The 18,195-nt window shown below is 37.3% G+C and overlaps 1 protein-coding gene across 6 annotated transcripts in view; it reads right to left on the bottom strand.

Annotated features, from left to right (window-relative positions):
• The window catches only part of MITF (melanocyte inducing transcription factor), a 228,217-nt gene that overhangs the window by 18,260 nt on the left and 191,762 nt on the right, over positions 1-18,195 (bottom strand). For all 6 annotated transcript variants that reach the window (XM_001138876.8, XM_009445840.5, XM_009445841.5 and 3 more), the window contains exons 3-6: positions 12,006-12,233; positions 10,874-10,957; positions 8,720-8,815; positions 860-977 (exon numbers count right to left, since the gene is read on the bottom strand). In XM_001138876.8, coding sequence (XP_001138876.3) covers positions 860-977; positions 8,720-8,815; positions 10,874-10,957; positions 12,006-12,233 — 526 coding nt within the window. The remainder of the gene's footprint in view (positions 1-859; positions 978-8,719; positions 8,816-10,873; positions 10,958-12,005; positions 12,234-18,195) is intronic.

Genomic DNA, 18,195 nt, shown 5'->3' with positions numbered 1-18,195 from the left:
CCATGGTTTTTAAAAAACATCTTTCTCCTGCTTATTTTCTAAAAAAAATTTTTTTAAGACATCCTTGACTGGAACAGGAATTCTCTGTACCAAATCCATATTCCATATTCTCAGTCTGTTCATCCAATCCTGCAGGATGCAAGGATCAAATAATAAAAAGAGGGGTGTGGTAAGGGCCATAAAATTCACCATGGTAGAATGCCAGTTCTAATATAGTTTCCACCATGTTTTAATGACCAAATAAATGCCTTCCCTAAAGCATTAAGCAAAGTAGAGAAATAAGTAATTTCACACTTGCCTCAAGAACAAATAATATCCATTGCTCCATTTTATAATTGTTTCCCCTCTGTGTAATAAATCTTTTGCACACAATACAGCAAAAGACAACAGGAGGCATCTGAAGATGTGAGAAATATATTCTTATGCTATCCCAATTGTGGGCCTGAATGTGTGTCAAAGGAAAATTCAGATCTGGGTTCTCAAATGCAAATGCCTCTAAGGGCTTGTAAGAAACATACATATCAGGTAGGGTGGAGACAGTTACAGCTGAAAGAGTTGCCTACTATCCCCAACACAAAGGGGACCTTCACCACAGACACAGTGATTGGTGACACGCAGTAATGGTGGCCCCGATTCCCAGTATCTCAGGAGATTTTCAAGGATCTCCTTGAAAAAAACAGAATTTTCAAGTATAAATCCTCCGTCTTAAAATATTGCATAATGTTTTAACCACTGCAGAGACCTATAAAAGTTACGTCCGTGAGTTGGATATAGTTTGCACATCACTATATCAATAACTTTGTCTTATCAGGAAATGGACAGAAATATGCAGTAAGAGGCACATTTACTAGGTGTTTACCTGTGAGCTCCCTTTTTATGTTGGGAAGGTTGGCTGGACAGGAGTTGCTGATGGTGAGGCCTGGTGGGGGCAGACCTTGGTTTCCATAAAGATCAATCAAGTTTCCTGAGACAGGCAACTAGAGAGAGACAAACAGTAACAGAAATTAACTGTTGAATGATTCCCATGTTTTTTCAGATAAAACCTATATCCTACTCTAGGATTTATTTAAGAAAAATTATTTGATACAAAAAATCATTTTTAAAATAGGAAAATATGAGATGTTTACTTTTTCATTCACTCACAGGCATTAAAAGAGAGGTACAGGATCTCCTCAACCAGTTCCCTTTGAGGCAGGAAAGCACAGTCTCACACCCATAAAATGATTACTCTAACTAGCCAATCAGTTTATTTTGAGCATGGAGACAATGAATAATGTGGTGAATGCATTATCTAGTACAACTAGTAGCATACAGTGGGTGTTCAGGAAATGTTGGCTATTATTGTAAAACAGGATTGTATATAAAATGACCTTTTCACCAAATAGGACTTTCCATTAAAGTTAATTTTGTTCCTTCCTTCTCGTATCCACCTCTTCTTCTCTCTTTTTCTTTTGCAAGGAAAAGCAATGAAAGTTTTTTTTTTAATTGGAAATGATTTCCTTATTGCTAGAGAGAAAAAGCGTTTCCTTGAAATTGAAATTTTCCACAAAGCCACAAGAGGGAGCCCACAGACTTTAAAAGAGAGCAAAAATTTACACTTTCAAAAGAATAATAATTAAAAAAAAAAAAAAGTAAAAGAAATATTTAGCCTTCCCCAAGCTAGCATCAGAGTTTTTCCTCCAGTTCTGAATGGGCTGTTTTAAAGCAGCGAGTCCTCCTTTGGTTGTGTATGTGCATTTCTTGGTAACTAGCTAGTTGCAGCAGTTTATAGGACTGTTTTTTTAGAAAAGGCCCAAGTTGATCTCCCTTCCCATGCCCTGAAATACAGTTTGAAATAGTAACTATGGAGAAATCGTTGACTGACCTCACTTCTTCCACTGCAGACACATACCATTACTAGATTGATTCAAACAATTTCTATAACCATGATTACTGGGTAAGACTTAAAGTTGTTTAGCCCTCCCATTTCTTGATTACACATGGAATTGTATTCTACATCTGAGAAAAGTACATTCAGAAAGCATTTAGGTGTGATTGAAGTGTTTAGTGACTGAGAAGTATCTAGTAAAAACTGTATTCAACAGAGTACCTTGCATCCTCTCCAATGACCACTAACATACAGATGAAAATATACCACAAAATACAAGTCGAATGTGCTTCCCCTCATTGATAACCATTGCATCTATTTCTGTGATGGCCTCTAAACATATACTCTATGAATTAAACCCCTAGCTAAAGAGATTTGGGTGGGAGGCAATGGACATGGAATAAGATACTTCTTGATGGGTGAATCAGACACTGGCTCGAACAGAATTGGGGTGGGCAGGGAGGACAGACAGACCAGCAGAATACAACTCCCTCTTTTGCTCCTTTTTGAAAGCAGCGTTTATAGTATATGCATAAAACCTAATACACATACCCCCATACACATGCACAAAAATAGACATCGTGGTCATTTAAAATGCCCTTGTATCGTATTTCAAGGCCCTCTAACTAAGGAATTGATAAAAAGTGACTTTGATTATTAGCTGTCATTTCACTAAGTGGTTTTATTTTAAATAGGTTACCTTCTCAGGGTCAACCTTGCTCTGTGTGTGTGTTTAGTTTTATTCTTGTCCAATTTAACGCAAAATGAAAGGCACTCACGTGTTTCAAAACAGCCCAGTAAAGTACCAGAAAGACTAAACTTATACAGCTGCCATGATGTCTGGTAACTCCTTGGATTCCAAAGCTTTATTCCCCTATCTTTTGAGAATTTTGGATTTTGGGAAAACTTTGAGGTTTTAACAAACCAAGAATGTGACTTGAAAATCCAAAGCAATAAGCTAAAAGAAAAATTATTCCACTTGCTCCAGAAAGGTAAATCACACATAAGGTTTTCATATGCAAATTGTATGCAAAACTCACTGTGTTATTATGATGATTTGTTAGGGATAAATAATAGCAACTGATACACATCTCCAAGTCATTGATAGACCTATGTTGAACAGATATCTAATTCTAAGCTTCTTCTGGACAAGAACATATTTTCTAACTATATTCTAAAGAAGAGATATGTACATGACTGAGAGAGAGAATGCTTTCTGCCATAGACAGCGAGATGGACAGGGTGGGGGAGACAAAGAGCAACGTGGGGGATACCTAGTGAGAAATGGATTGAGATGCATGAAAAACTACAGAAAGTACTGCTGTGATTAGTATGGATCGACGACAGTGCACACCAATAAGGGAAATGAATTAAAATCCCTATAGCAAGATGCCTCATTGGGCACTCTACTGAGATCAGACATCATTACTTCCAGTTGAAAAAGCGTATAGCCCTCTATCTACTTCTCTGAAAGATTTCCAGCTTCGGCTGCTTTTCCCATACTTGCTGATTAGGAGTGGGAAGCAGAAAGCATGGCAGAATATTTTGCTGGAGGTCATCTCATTTTTTGGGTGCCTACTTTGGGCCAAGCACAGAATTAAAATGGCACTTTGTGTATGGCATCTTACTGCTTTTTACAGAAAGAAAAGCCAAGATTTTTGCCATTGCCGAAGGAGGTTTTTGGTTGGAGGCTCATGTCCCATGTTAACAGCAGAACTGGGGGTGGGGAGAGTATCAACATGCTGATATTAACCAGTTAGAAACTACAAACTTTCAATTCATCTCCAATTAGACCTGAGGAAATAAAAACCCTGCTGCTTACTAGCCGAATGTGGATACTCCAATTTACCGATTAATGGTGCAGAACTTTATAGCCTGTGCTTAGGAGTCAGAGACCCGGATTAAAATCCTGCCTCTTTAGGAACTTGCTATGTGATATTAAGCAAGTTCTCTGAGGCTTAGTGTCTCCAGTTGAAAAGTGACAACATTCTTCTCACAGGGGTCTTATAAGATTTTATAAGATTTAATAGAGATAAAGTAGGTGAAACAGTGCCTGCTACTTCAGTGATCAATAAGTGGTAACTGCTATGATTAACAATACAGTATTATAATTTTCTAGGGAGTACTGGATTCCCACTTTACAGTTTTGACAGGTGAGCTAATTTTCACTTGATCAACAAAACCACTTGCTATGTTAATTACTAAGTACCTTGTCAACGATTAGACAATTTTTTACCAGACTGCAATGCAAATCTAGGAACAGATATCAGGGAATCTGCAAGGCTGAGGTGACCAGTCATTATTCCAAGTCAGGCATTCTACACTAGAGCTGATTTTGTTTCCCCGGATCAATATCTGGAGGTATTTTCAGTTGATGCACCTGCAGGGGATTTGCTGCTGGCATCCAGTGGGTGAAGGCCAGGGATGCTGTTAAGCATCCTAAAATGCACAGGACAGTCTCCCACCACAAAGACTTATCCATCCCAAATGTCAACAGTTCCACATTTGAGAAACTGTGTCCTAAATGGTGGTGTATGTTCTTTCTATCAACCGTTGTTATTTGCTGAAGCTACTAAAAGGAAGGTTGATGGAAATAATTTAAAATGTGTCTCCTAGCCATGCATTTTAAAGAAAGGATTCTGTAGTTGGTTCTTCTGCATTAGAGAACTTTCCCGATAAATATAGTTAACATTATAATTAGGTCAAAATAACACCTTTAGAGCTAAGAAAGAGGAAGAGACTTCTTCTATTAACATGTATATTTCACATCTTTGTGGGATTTTTATCCAGTCCATTTACCTAAATGACAAGATTTCACTTCCAGAGCACAAACTGCACCATGGACAGATGAAAGCCACAGTCCAATCCGGACAAACAAATTGAAGGAAGATGCGCCTGGGTCTATGCCCCCATACTGGTCTGAATTGAGTTCTTCAATGTTGTGCTCCACCAAAATGAATATTTTTCCAAGTAAATGATAATTGTAAAATGTTATTATTTTTTCTCTCTGGATGGTCCCCTTTTCTGAATATCAATTGAGCACTGTTAACACAAGTTAAACTGGGACTTTTATTCTTTGTTTGTGATAGTACAAGAGGGCCCTTGTGCTCTCAGAATAGTTATTTCTAGACTTCAATTCCCTTAGGACAGTTTCCTCTCTAAGTGTTCCTTCCACTTTATTTTTTCCTAAGTAGTTAACTTGAAATAAAGCATTTCAAATAATCAAATAAAAGAAAAAAATGCCTAACACGAAGAACATTAAACTTTACTGTGGGAAAAAAATTAAAATGTTAATAGGTTGCAGTAGCTTTGTTACTTAATTTTGACAACTAAAACCCAAGTTCATCAAGAATAAGGGCTAGTAACTTACTTTTAGTGAGAGCTTATCAGGGCCCAACTGTTCTAAATGCTTTTTGTGGGCTATCTCTTATAATTCTCCCATTAATTCTATTGCAGTAGATGTTATTATGATCCCCATTTTACAGACAAGGAAACACAAGCAGAGAGGTTGAATCACTCAGTCAAGAATATGTATTCAGATGTCTGGTTCAGAGTCTGTGCTCCTAATGTTGAAGTTACATTGTCTTTCCCTTAATGGCAAAATGCTGAAATAGATTTGTTGAAAGAAGACTCTAATGGAGCCCCATTTAGCCTTTCCAGTATGGGGATACAGAAGAGAAGTGGATGCCGGGATAAAGTCAGTGACTTCTAAGGGTGGCTGCAGGGGACTCCTCTCCTGTCTGGGAGTTAATTCAACTCTGCCCAGAGGATCTTTCTTATCTGGAAATTCACTTGAGATGGCCTCTCTGCTCCTGAATTGTCCTTCTCCCCTCAAGGGCTAAAAGAGTCTCCCCCTTCTAGACTGGTAACCCCCGTGAGAACAGGAAGCACACCTTAGTCACCTTCGCATCCACAGCACCTTGCCTGGTGCTGGCCACCTATTAGGCATATCCATAAATGCTAAATTAATCTTTAATATAGTTTAGGAACAACCAGATAATGAAGGAACAAGGCCTCAACGCTAATGTAGATGGAATGAAGAGGTATGAGGATTCATTCTACTTTTTTATTTTTAAATGTGTTTTTTAAAAACAGGGTCTTGCTCTGTTGCCCAGGCTAAAGGACAGTGGCATGATCATGATTCATTGCATCCTTGAACTCTTGGTCTCAAGTGATCCTCCCATCTCAGCCTCCTGAGTAGCTAGGACTACAGGTATGTACTACTACCCCACCCAGCTAATTATTTACATTTTTACAGAGACGGATTCTCTCTATGTTGCCTAGGCTGATCTCCAACTCCTGGTCTCAAGTGATCCTCCTGCCTCAGCCTCCCAAAGTACTAGGATTACAGGCGTGAACCATGGGCCCAGCCAGGTATTCATTCTAAAGGACAGAAGCATATATGGGGTCATGACAACTGTCTTCAGAAGGGGTGGTATGTGGAAAAGTTCTCCATGAAGCAAACTGGGACCCATGCTGCAATTTACAGAGTTATTTACTGTGAGGGATATTGTGAGATAGATATGTCTCACAGATAGCTAACATAGAGCTTGATACATTATAGGGGCTCAGTGAAGATCAGCTGAATAAACAAATACTATCAATATTATTTGATATTATAATTAATAAGTTATACTTAATAATTTAGATAACATTATTGAATACAACTTATGTTTCCAATGCTAAATACTACAGATGCTTTACCAAGTGAGTTGACCACATAATATAGGTATATATAACAGCCCCATTTTACAGATGGGGAAACGTAGGGTTTCAGGAAGCTAAATAACATGCAAGGTCACAGAGGAAATGGAAGATTCAGGGTTTGACCCCAGATCTGGTCAGAAACCTCCAAATTCTAACCATTGTGCTTTGCTATTTCCCTAGTGAGCTAGTACAGATCCTTTTATGGAGGCTTCCAAGAAGCTGGATGCCTTGATTTTTTTGTGGAGAATACTAACGAGATGCAAGAGAAGGTCAGGCCAGGTGTAGTGGCACACACCTATAATCCCAGCTACTTGAGGGAGGAAGATCACTTGAGCCCAGGAGCTCAAGATCAGCCTGGGCAACAAAATGAAACCCTGTAACAAAAAAAAAAAAAAGAAAAGAAAAGAGGAGGCTAATGCATTGAGTACTAGGTTAGACCGAATGATATCAAAGGTCTTTGCCATTACAAAAAAAGTCAATGATTTTACAGAATCATGTCAATTCTACAGTTCACTTGAGTGTGCCCAGGGACCCATTTGACACCACTAGCAAAATGACCACTCTCACAGCAAAGTTCTTTTGAGATGACTGGGCCATTGCTAATTAATGCTGCTAGAGCAGTGAAATGTAAATATACCCATGTCTTTGGGTATATTTATAAATTCCCCAGGGCATGCTCCCCCAAGTGTTTTACTCATGTTTGTCCTAGGATTCTGAGTGCTAGATAAGTGTAGTTGGCCTCATGGGATGCAACAACTTGTAAGCAGGAAGGCTCCACAGAAGCCAACCAAGGATTCCAAGAGGTTCGGAGAGTATGGCATGGAAACTTTTATCACAATGGTAGAACACCTGGTTCTTCCAAAATCAGGGGGTGGGTTTAAATGGGCAGAAAGTAGACAAACTCTAAATATCATAAAAGAAGCTTGAGGTTTCAAGGGAAGTCCTCACCCCACATGAGTTCAAGGAAGTGAACTTGAAGAATTGGATCAAGATGGATTTTAAAAAAAAAGAAAAGAAAATGCTAACTATAAGACTCAATTTTCTGAGGATTCTGGTGTACCTAAGTAAGTGTTATTTTGTCCGTTGGCCAAGGGAATTTACTACTGGAAGATAGTCATACCTTTAAAAAATTTCATTATGGTAAAAAACACATAGGATAAAATTTGCCGTCTTAACCAATTTTAAGTGTATGGTTCAGTAGTGTTATGTATGTTCACAATGTTATCAAACAGATCTCCAGAATTTTTCATCTTGCAAATCCGAAGCTCCATACCCATTAAACAACTCCCCTTTTCCCTTTCCTCTCAATAAATATTGGTCTTTAAAACACTAGCTATTAAGAATATGATAGTCTCATAGCATTGCTCTCAGAGGAAACGGAAAAGGATTGGAGAAGGCATTCAAAGACCTACCAAGCAGGCCTGGCTCTGATACACCCAAGCTATGTAATCTTGCGTAAGACTGTCTAACCTAGTTACAGTTTAAAACTGAGGGCAATGATACCATCCGAACTTGACTCACAGAATAACTGCAAGGACTAAATAAGATCTGCAATAAGACTTTGGTAAAACAGTAACATAAGACTAAAATGTAAGGAATGAAGGAAAATAAACAATATAGGCAAGCCTCTAAATTACAGAGAAAAACAAGTAACATACAATAGCAAATAGGACCACTTGTTTATGAACTGAAGTTGGAATAAATTTTGCTGTTGGAGAAGGGTAACCCCAATGTCCCTCTATCACCTAAGAATATGAAAAAACCTTCTTGAAAAACTGCACCAACTTTTTCAGGCCAACTAGAGCACCACTGTGAATAGTGCAGTTCACAATGGTTCCCTTGGCTGCAGTGTACTGGGTTGGGCATTAGATGTCAAGGGAATTGGAAGGGCTAATGCCCTGTCAAAACTGCCCGTGGACTCCAGGGAATGTAGAGTTTTATCATGGGATTATTCATAAACTCATAAAAACTTCTTAATTTCTGATGTTAAAGTCACTTATTTGTGATCCTGAGATAATTCTCCATTTTACTATTAATACATTTAATCAGTGAACCAGTTACAAAGATACAATAAAAGTTTAAGAAAAAAGAACAGAACCCTGGAAACACCTCAAGATTTTCTACTTAAAAAAAGGTTATCAATACCGTATTTGCCATTTGCAAAGCAGGATCCATCAAGCCCAAGATTTCCTCATTATAACTTGATTCTAGGCTAATGATGTCATCGATTACATCATCCATCTGTAGGAAAAAGGGTAAGAGAAGAGAGACAAAAATAAATAAACTATGCAACACAACCTAAAAAGAGACTCATGGTCTTTTTTTACCCAAAGCAATAATGGTCTTTAGTTAGATTCTAAGAAGTAACTGTCCTCTTTCCACTAAAATAGTATTGAAGTATAAAATAGTATTGAAGACCATTAACACGAATAGGTGATGAGAATAATACTTGCAGCCAGCACTTAATGAGTGATTATGAGTTGCCAAGCATTGGGTTCAAGGATTTTCATAGGCTAAGATTTTGCCCTAACGAAAACCGTGTCATGGCAGGTACTATTATTATAGCAATTTTCCAGGTGAAATAAATGAGAAGCAGCTTGCCCAAAGTCACACACTGAAGAAAGACTGGAGCCACAATTTAACCCATGCTTTCACAACTATGCTAAACTGCCTGCCCTAAACAGGAGAGATGTACCACAGCACTTCATCTTGAATGACAGCTGTCATTCTACTTCCTTTTTTCCCTAAAGACGATGGCCCCTACCCTTTTCTTGCAGAAGGAAAACACCGTCTGTAGTGTTCCACAGGGAAGTGTGGACACTGTGGCTCCCAGGCCACTGGCTATCCCTGCACCCATCTTACAGTGACTTGTAAAATAAGTTTCTCCTTGTACAGCTACCAGTGTGCTTGGTACTCCCCAAGGAGTACACCAGGATGAGGTTATCATTACAGTCGTGGAGCTGACATTCCCACTAGATCAATTTTATTTCTAAAGTACCAAAACATCAGTTATGATAATAAACAACAGTGATTACATGTGCATTGCAGCAGTTGCAAAGACAAGCCTGTGAAAACATTTCTTCGTAAACACCTTATGTATTTGAGCTAGTTGGTGTGTCTGTGCTTGGGTCTTAACAGGACTTCATAGTTACACAATGAAATCACAGAACTAACAGGGATGCTCTTCTGTCTCTTGCCACTTCCATTAAAGAGGAGAGAATCCAAAATTCATAGGTTTGGGGTGGAATCCCAGTTCTCCTGCTTTCTAGATTAGGGCAAAGCCTCCAATCTTTTAAAGCCTCAGTTTCTCAATCTATAAAATGGGGGTTCATAATATTTACTGTCTTATGGATTCTTGTATGATTTCAGGACAAACTGTACAGAGCATTCAAAGTACAAGGAACATAGTAAACACTCAAAAAAGGAGTCTTATTAAGTGACCCCTAAAAAGAATAATTGGCCAGTTTTGAATAACTACTATCCACTGTTTGTTAGGTTCCATTTCTATTGACACCACTTTTATTTGTTTTGTTTGTCTTTAAGAGATGATTTTCTAATTGAGTCGGTAAATATGCAAGTAGGCTAGGAAACTTATGAACAACATTTCCTTGCCACTTTTAATTTTGTTCTTAGAAAAATAAAATTAGTGGGCTTGATGTAATAGCATTTTTAAAATATTTTTTTTTCTCTTATGACAAAAATAATGCAAGTTGATGACAGGAAACATAGAAAGGCAACAAATTTTGTTGCTTATCATTCTCTCCTATATCTATATACATGCATAGATATATAAATAGATATAGCATAATTTATATATCCATTAAATAGGATGTAATAGAAGAAACTTTAGTTACTTGGGAAAGCATCCATTATATGTTATTAAATTAATATAGTTTCAAAATGTATGTTCCATGAGATTCCATTTAGGAAACAATATCTAGATTATACACACACATCTTGGTTTTACTAATACAAAAATTGCTAACCTACAAATTTGTATAACATATATTGATTATGTTAAAGTACATATTTCATATCTTATTAAAATTTATGTACTTTAAGAAGTTTTTAATCTTTGCAGCAACTTAGGGGAAAAACACATTTTAGTTTATTCTCCCTTGTCATTATTTAATCATGAGATACTATGAGGAAAATGGCAATGTTCCTAGCTTTCTCTATATAAAAAAAAAAACCAATGGGGGAAAAAAAACGCTTAAGTTTTCAGGAAGGTGTGATCCACCACAAATATAGATTCTCATTACAAAGTGTTCATCCTCAGGCTGCCAAGTCATTCAGTACCTGCATACAGGACGCTCGTGAATGTGTGTTCATGCCTGGGCACTCGCTCTCTGCCCTGTTTTGCTCTTCAAACTTATAAAATCCCTGCAAAAACACAAGCAAAAACAGCCTATAACTTGGATTTGCAAATGACTTTTTAATGACCTGTTCACACAAAGCTGATGGCACAGCAACAAGATGAACCAAGCTTTCAAACAAAGTGGAATCTGACCAAAAGATGAAATAATGAAGGAAGAACTTGTGTCAAATCATCTTGCTAGATGACAAATTTGGGTAGAGAAAAATAAAGCAGTTGGTTTGGGCATAGGGGCAAAGACTTTAGTCCCTCTAGAAATTAAAATCAATCCAACTTTAGAAAAGTTGCCTCCGAATTTGCATAAACACTTCATAGTCCATAGTACGGTAAATCCCATTGAGATGAAGCTCATCATCTCATAATTTGGAAATAATGAGCATTAAATCACAGCTCTCAGGTATTTGTATGCTCCAAATTTTGATGCACCAATTAGCTTGAAGGTAGTTTGAGTCTTGTCTCCAATCCAGCCTTTACCAAAGCAGATTTAAAGGGCAGTGGCAATTTTATTATGAAACAGAATGTATCCAGCAATTAAACCTTTGCGTTTCCGTTAAAGTCTCATGTGCTATATGATTCAAATCCATCCATGCATATTCCATTCTTTCTTCCCCCAACTCAGGGAGAAACAAAAATAATATTCCAGACATTCACAACAAGCGGAACTTCTAAACCGCATGTCCCACACCTCTTCTATTTTTGCTTTTCCTTTTCCACCTCCCCTTCTCCTCTCTCTGCGTTCTCACTGCTTCATAAACTGAAAGGCATGGAAGAGAAGAGAGCACTCAGCTAAGGAAGAAGAAGCAAGTGGCGAAAGTGTCCTCGCCTCCACATTTCACTTGGAGAGGGCCAGGTCTCCCGTCATGTGCTCTACACCCAATAACCCCGCGACGGAGACAACAGGCTGGAATGCCACAGCCACGATGGTGAATCGGGGACAAAGGCTGGTAAATGTGGCCACAAGGACAAACTAGAGTCCACAGTTAAGTGTGGGAATCATATTCAACAGACAAGTTATTTAGCATAAGAAAACAGGAGAGGAGAGGAGACATGAATTACCTCTTTTTCACAGTTGGAGTTAAGCGTAAGCATAGCCATGGGGCTGTTGGGTGCGCTGCTCCCCGGCACCGGTGGCATGACATGATCGCCAGGCTGGTTTGGACATGGCAAGCTCAGGACTTGGTTGGCATGTTTATTTGCTAAAGTGGTAGAAAGGTACTGCTTTACCTGCTGCCGTTGGGCTTGCTGTATGTGGTACTTGGTGGGGTTTTCGAGGTGGGTCTGCACCTGAACATAGCCATGGAGGGAAAAGAAGACAGCGCTGTTATTTGTGAGTTTCAGACGGCTCTTCCTTCAGGCACAAACATGAAACTGACCAGGCCACCAACAGAATAAATTATTAAGCCTTTGTTATGTACCAGGCACTGTGCTAACGGATTTTGATATTACTGAAGTTTAAAGTCTAACTAGTAGGATTTGGGGTAATACTTTGCCCTATTTTATTTCCCTGCTAATTAACTATACATCTCTTTCAAACCTTGTATCCTTCTTCTCATATCTAATAATTAAAAGTTTGAAATTATCTTAGGGCAAAAATTTCCCCAACACACATGAAAGGGTTTATTAAGATCAAACAACAATGTAGAAGTGGCATAATTGTTTGTTTCACTTTCCTTGGCGAACAGAACAGCTCTCTTTTTAAAACACACACACATACACACACACACACACACACACACACACACACACCTCCTTAAGAACCAACTGTGTAAAATGGCTGTAGAAAATAAATATAAATCTTCCAATGATTAAATCAACTAGTTGTGGATTAATTCTCCCACTTTTCATTTGGACATGATTATTCAACGTTGTAATTAAGAAAAAACTCAACATAAAAAGCAATTCTACATTAAGTAGTTTCTTTCAAATGCATAACACTTACACGTATGTGTTTTAAAAGACATGACTATTAACAAGCCAACAGGATGTTTTTTCTCCTTTCCTACAGACATTAATTCAGAATGAGAAATACTTTTCCCCAAAAAACAACATTATTCAATTTTAAGTCACTTTTTTCTTGATAAAGACAATTTAATCTTATGAGCAATGAACAGCAGCTGATGAAGATAGTTTAGCCACACACTAGGCAAAAAAAAAAAAAAAAAAAGAATCCTACTAATATTTACTTTGTTCAAAACTACATTGAATTACTTCTTATGGCATCAAATAATAAACAGCATTAAAAGAGCAGATTTATACTTATTGAAAACAGTATGTCTATTACAATAACAAAAAGTGGATTAAATCAATTTATTGCATTATATTTCAAAGACTGAATATGAGTCAGAATAAATCTCACCTGATAGTGATTATATTCTAGCATTTCCAGCATAACAACGTTTTAGGTGGCACCAATCCAGTGAGAGACGGTAGACTATCCCTCCCTCTACTTTCTATAATTCCAATTTGAAGATGGACTGGCAAAGAGAAGGTACTATAAACAAGGTATCCCGAGACACCACCGGAAACTTTATCACAGAAGCCCTGCTTATAATAACCTAAGCTAATTAGTTATGCATGTAAAAAAAAACGTTCACATAAGGGCCTTTTTTTTGGAAGCCCTATGAGTTTGGTCTTAAATGTTGATATCAATTTTTCCCCCTGGCTTGACGTCATGCTTTTTTTCATAAATATAAAAGAACCTTTTTAAGTGACGAGCTATCAAAGTCAAACTCACTGTCAGATCAAGGCCAATTCACTATTCATCTTTAGTTCCAGTAGTATTAATAGACAATGGTATTTCTCTTTCAGCAATAGGTTAATAGCAGGATGCCCCTTTGGAGGAGACATCATCTAAAAGCTACTATTACATGAGACTTTTCCAATGGCCGAATAACTGCCACTTCCGACTGCAGGATGACTATCTTTTAGTATAGAAGAGAAGAGACTCTGTGCTGAATGTTCAAGTTCAACAGCCTCTTCTTGCATCCTGGTCTTAATATGCACCTTATTCTTAGCTACATAGATGTGTAACCTGCCTATTGACCTCACATCAGGAAGACCGGGCACTATCCTAAATAGAACATAGCACACACAGAAGTGGATATATATTTATGTGGATAATAAGAAATAAATATCTCCCCTATTTAACTCTCAAATGAAAAAAGCATGAGCATTTTTGCTGAGAATTTTAAAATATTATTCTTAAGATTACAGAAGAATGAGTTATCATATACAACACTGATATATTTACATATTTATTCCTTTATTCATTCATTACTGACTGTTAAGTGTTAAACACTGTACAAAGCATAGAATATACATTGTGAACAAACAGATATAGTTTCCAGCTTTATGAAACTTATATTCTGGGGTGAGGCAAAAAAAAGAAAAGAGGAAAGCAAATATATACTTATAAATTATGATAAATGCTTAATATCTACTGCTGACAAATGTTATGTTAAGCTAAAAATTTGAAGTTCAATAATGTTGTCTAAATGCCCAGGATAATGCAGTCCGTTAGGTTGACAATCTCATATTGTTTCAAATGACTGATTTAATATGTACACAGAGGTTCACAGAGATGTTTTTTTATAAAGGGTCCAGACATGATAATGATGAGGACAGTAGACATTACTAAAATAAACATAAAATGAGGGCAATGAGTAGAATGTGCTTATTTCACTATTACACTTAAAAAGAAAAGAGATTCATGTTTAAAAATAAATGTTAATTCACTGGCAGATCCTAATTCTTTAATGAATCAGAATATTATGCTTTAGAAAAGAAAGAAGCAATTTGCTTTCTATGTGGTACTGTCAGTGAGGTCTTTATTACATCCAGGTTTGGGTAAGCAGAATGGGATATATTTGGCTCTTTTACTGTTAATAACTTTTTATTTTTCAAGTAAGTTGAAAGCAGATGGCCTATAAACACTATGCAGTAGACAGAACATCTCCAGCTGTTTCTAACCCAAATACCTCAAACAGGCAACATAAATGAGGAACATGAGCTACGAGGAAGGTAATAAGGAGTAGTGAGGTCTGTGGCAAACCAGAGGACACACATCTATCTAGCAGGAACAGCAGATAAAAACTGCAGCTGATTGTGGCCATGCGGGAATATGAGTCCAGCCTAGCTCAAAATCTCCAAATTTTTCAAGGGTAGCTGGCAATCCAAACTTCTTTTTTAAGTAAAATCCTCCAGGTTTAAAGATCCGATGCTCAACTGTTTTGTGTTTCACAGAGTACAAGCCTCGGCCCACAAACCACTAGAAAATAATCTCTATTTTACACTGTCTATAAGGATAATCTTCATATTTACATTCCCTTGGAGATAGCCTAGGTTATGGGAAGAAGTTTCTCTTCTGAGAAATTAGTCCAAATCCAGGCATTTCCTGGTGCTTCTTTGAAAGACAATGTGCCTGACAACACAGTCAGCGGAGTTCTTAACTTGAAACCTGGGTTCAGATTCTATCTTTGCAACTTAACAACCCATGTACCTTCTGCAATTCATTAACTTCTCCAGGCCCTCATCTCCTAGCGTATTGAATGGGAATGACAGTAGAGCTTGCCTCATATGTGTGTTTTCTGCATTAAATGAGATCATGTTTCTAACAGCCTTAGCACAATATCTAAAACAGCAATTCTCAAACATTTTTGTCTTAGGATCCTTTTACACTTTTTAAATTTATTGTGTTTACATGGATTATATCTATCAATATTTAGCATATTAGAAATTAAAATTGAGAATTTTTGAAAAAACACGATTATACATTAGTAGATATCTCACAGGATGTCAGAACAATGACATCTCAACACGACATGTAGCCTTCGGAAAACTCTATTGTTTACTGGTGAAATGAGAGTGAAAAAGGAAAACAATATCTTAGTGTTATTCTGAAATAGTCCAGATCTGGCAGAACTCCTGCAAGGGTCTTAGATACAACCAGGGCCCTCCGATCACACTTTGAGAACCCCTGATCTAGAATGTGGTTGGCACTCTAGCAACATCACTGCACCAGCAATGTCACTCCCCACTGTGGACAGGTGGTGTGTGACATAGCCTCTATATGTTTACTTCCCTCCCCGAGAAGATGCTGGAGAAAGATACTAACCCTGCCCAAACTCCCTCATAGCATTATTATGAGGCTCTATAGCCCTCTGACAATTTAAAAAGCCATATAAATATAATTTTCTGTCTTCAGCCATCCTAATTCATAGCTTTTTAGTCAATAACTTTGCTTTCATTAATTTTTAAATAGCCAATCAAAGAAGTATGCAAATGAGAACATATATGTAGCATTAAAGAGGACAGAAACATCTTTATGATTTCCTGACAATGTTTGCATGTTTTTGACTTTCCAGACGACTAACCACACTAAGGAATTCAGATAGCAAAAGTTGAGTACTGCTGAACACCTGAAGTACAGACAGCAAAATAAAGCTAGAATACTTTATCATAAAATATTATTTATTGATATAACTTATATTTCATATAAATTATGCTAGCTATCTGAGTTAAAGGGCAAACACCCAAAGGCTTTGTAACTTTTATTCATTGTTAGCACTCCTATCATTTCACCTGTTTCCTTTCTTCATTCAGATCTTGAATGGATAGCAAGAGAATCGGAATGGATCACCTCCTAACTGTCACACTTCAGCTTTACCACTTCCTGGGTAAAACTGACAGGTTATTTTCCATCAGTTTCATTCTAAAGAGATCCTGGAGCACACCACATGTCAGTTTAAGATGGTAGCTATAGATACTACCATCTTAGCTGACAACAGAATTTACTGGGGAAGAAATATCCCTATCTAGATATCCACTATTCTTCTATTCTCTCTACTATTTGTAAACCAGAATTCAAGTAGAAGTGAGTGTAGATTCTCTTAATCCTTTTAGTTTATTTATTTATTATATTTTTAGAGATAAGGGTCTTGCTATGTTGCCCAGGCTGGAGTGCAGTGGCTATTCACAAGTGCAATCATGGCACACTACAGCCTTGAACTCCTGGGCTCAAGTGATCTTCCCACTTCAGCCTCCTGAGTAGCTACGACATGCTTCTACACTCAAATGGCTTTATATATATATATATTTTAATAATTCAACAAAATGTTCAGATTTATCACTTATGTTTAGAGAGATAATTTGTTCTTTTGCTCAGCAAGTTTAAAGAAAACTAAAGGGATTACCCTTTAATCAATTGTTACCTATCACCACACCACTATTCTTTTCATACTGTTTTAAAAATGGCAATCCATAGAGAATATCAGTTATGCAATCATATTTCCTGAAAAAAGTGGTAAAACAGAGAAAGCTAGCTTTCTTAAATAACTAGGATAGTCTTGCAAAAGGTCACATCTGATTAAGTGTTGAGGTTCTTTTCAGTCCCACAATTACATTACCACAAAAGAAAACAAAAGCCCAGAACATATATCCTTGGACACATAATATTGTTTACTGTACAATCTGTACAAAGCTGTCCTTAACAAAAAGTAAAAACAACAAGGGTATGAATCCTGGCCTAAGGGAGAAGAATCAAAATCAGATGCAAATACAAAGCAAACCAAAGAGTCTTAAATAAAGAAAGGTTCGAAATGGCTATGGTTGACAAACCCAGTGCTTTTTCTCTACAACAGGAGTCTGTCTACCCATCAGCCCAACTCGGTCTGCTGCCTGTATGGTCTATAAAGTAAGAATGGATTTTACATTTTTAAATAGTTGAAAAAAAATGAAAAGAAGAATATTTCATGACACATGAAAATTAAATAAAATTCAGATTTCAATGTGGATAAATAAAGTTTTATCAGAACACAGCCACACCCATTAGTTGACATGTTGTCCAGGGCGGCTCCCTTGCTGCAATAGCAGATTTGAAGAGTAGCAACAGAGTCTGCAGGGCCCCCAAGGCCTAAAATTATCTACATTGTGGCTTTTTATAGAAAATGCTGACCCCTGCTCTCCAGGAAAGTTTCACCAAACTAGAATTGAACTTTCCTACTCAATAGAAGTTTTAGCAGGATTTGAAGGAAAGAATGGGGTGATTTTAATAAAGAGAAATAGTATATGTATACGTAATTTTACAGTTGTTTTTCCAACTACTGTCTTAACTGGACAAGCATCTTTGTAAGAATACAGGATATGCTTAATTACCCCCCACCCCTTTTAAAGCTAAAGAAAACAGAAACTAAGAGGAAACCTAAACAACTTGCCAGGGTTAGAAACCATAGCCATGTCTCCATTATTC

This window comes from Pan troglodytes, chromosome 2 (genome assembly GCF_028858775.2).
Source record: "Pan troglodytes isolate AG18354 chromosome 2, NHGRI_mPanTro3-v2.0_pri, whole genome shotgun sequence".
Lineage (NCBI taxonomy): Eukaryota > Metazoa > Chordata > Mammalia > Primates > Hominidae > Pan > Pan troglodytes.
Note: the sequence above shows the minus strand (reverse complement) of the source record. Positions and strands in the feature narration are given on the sequence as shown.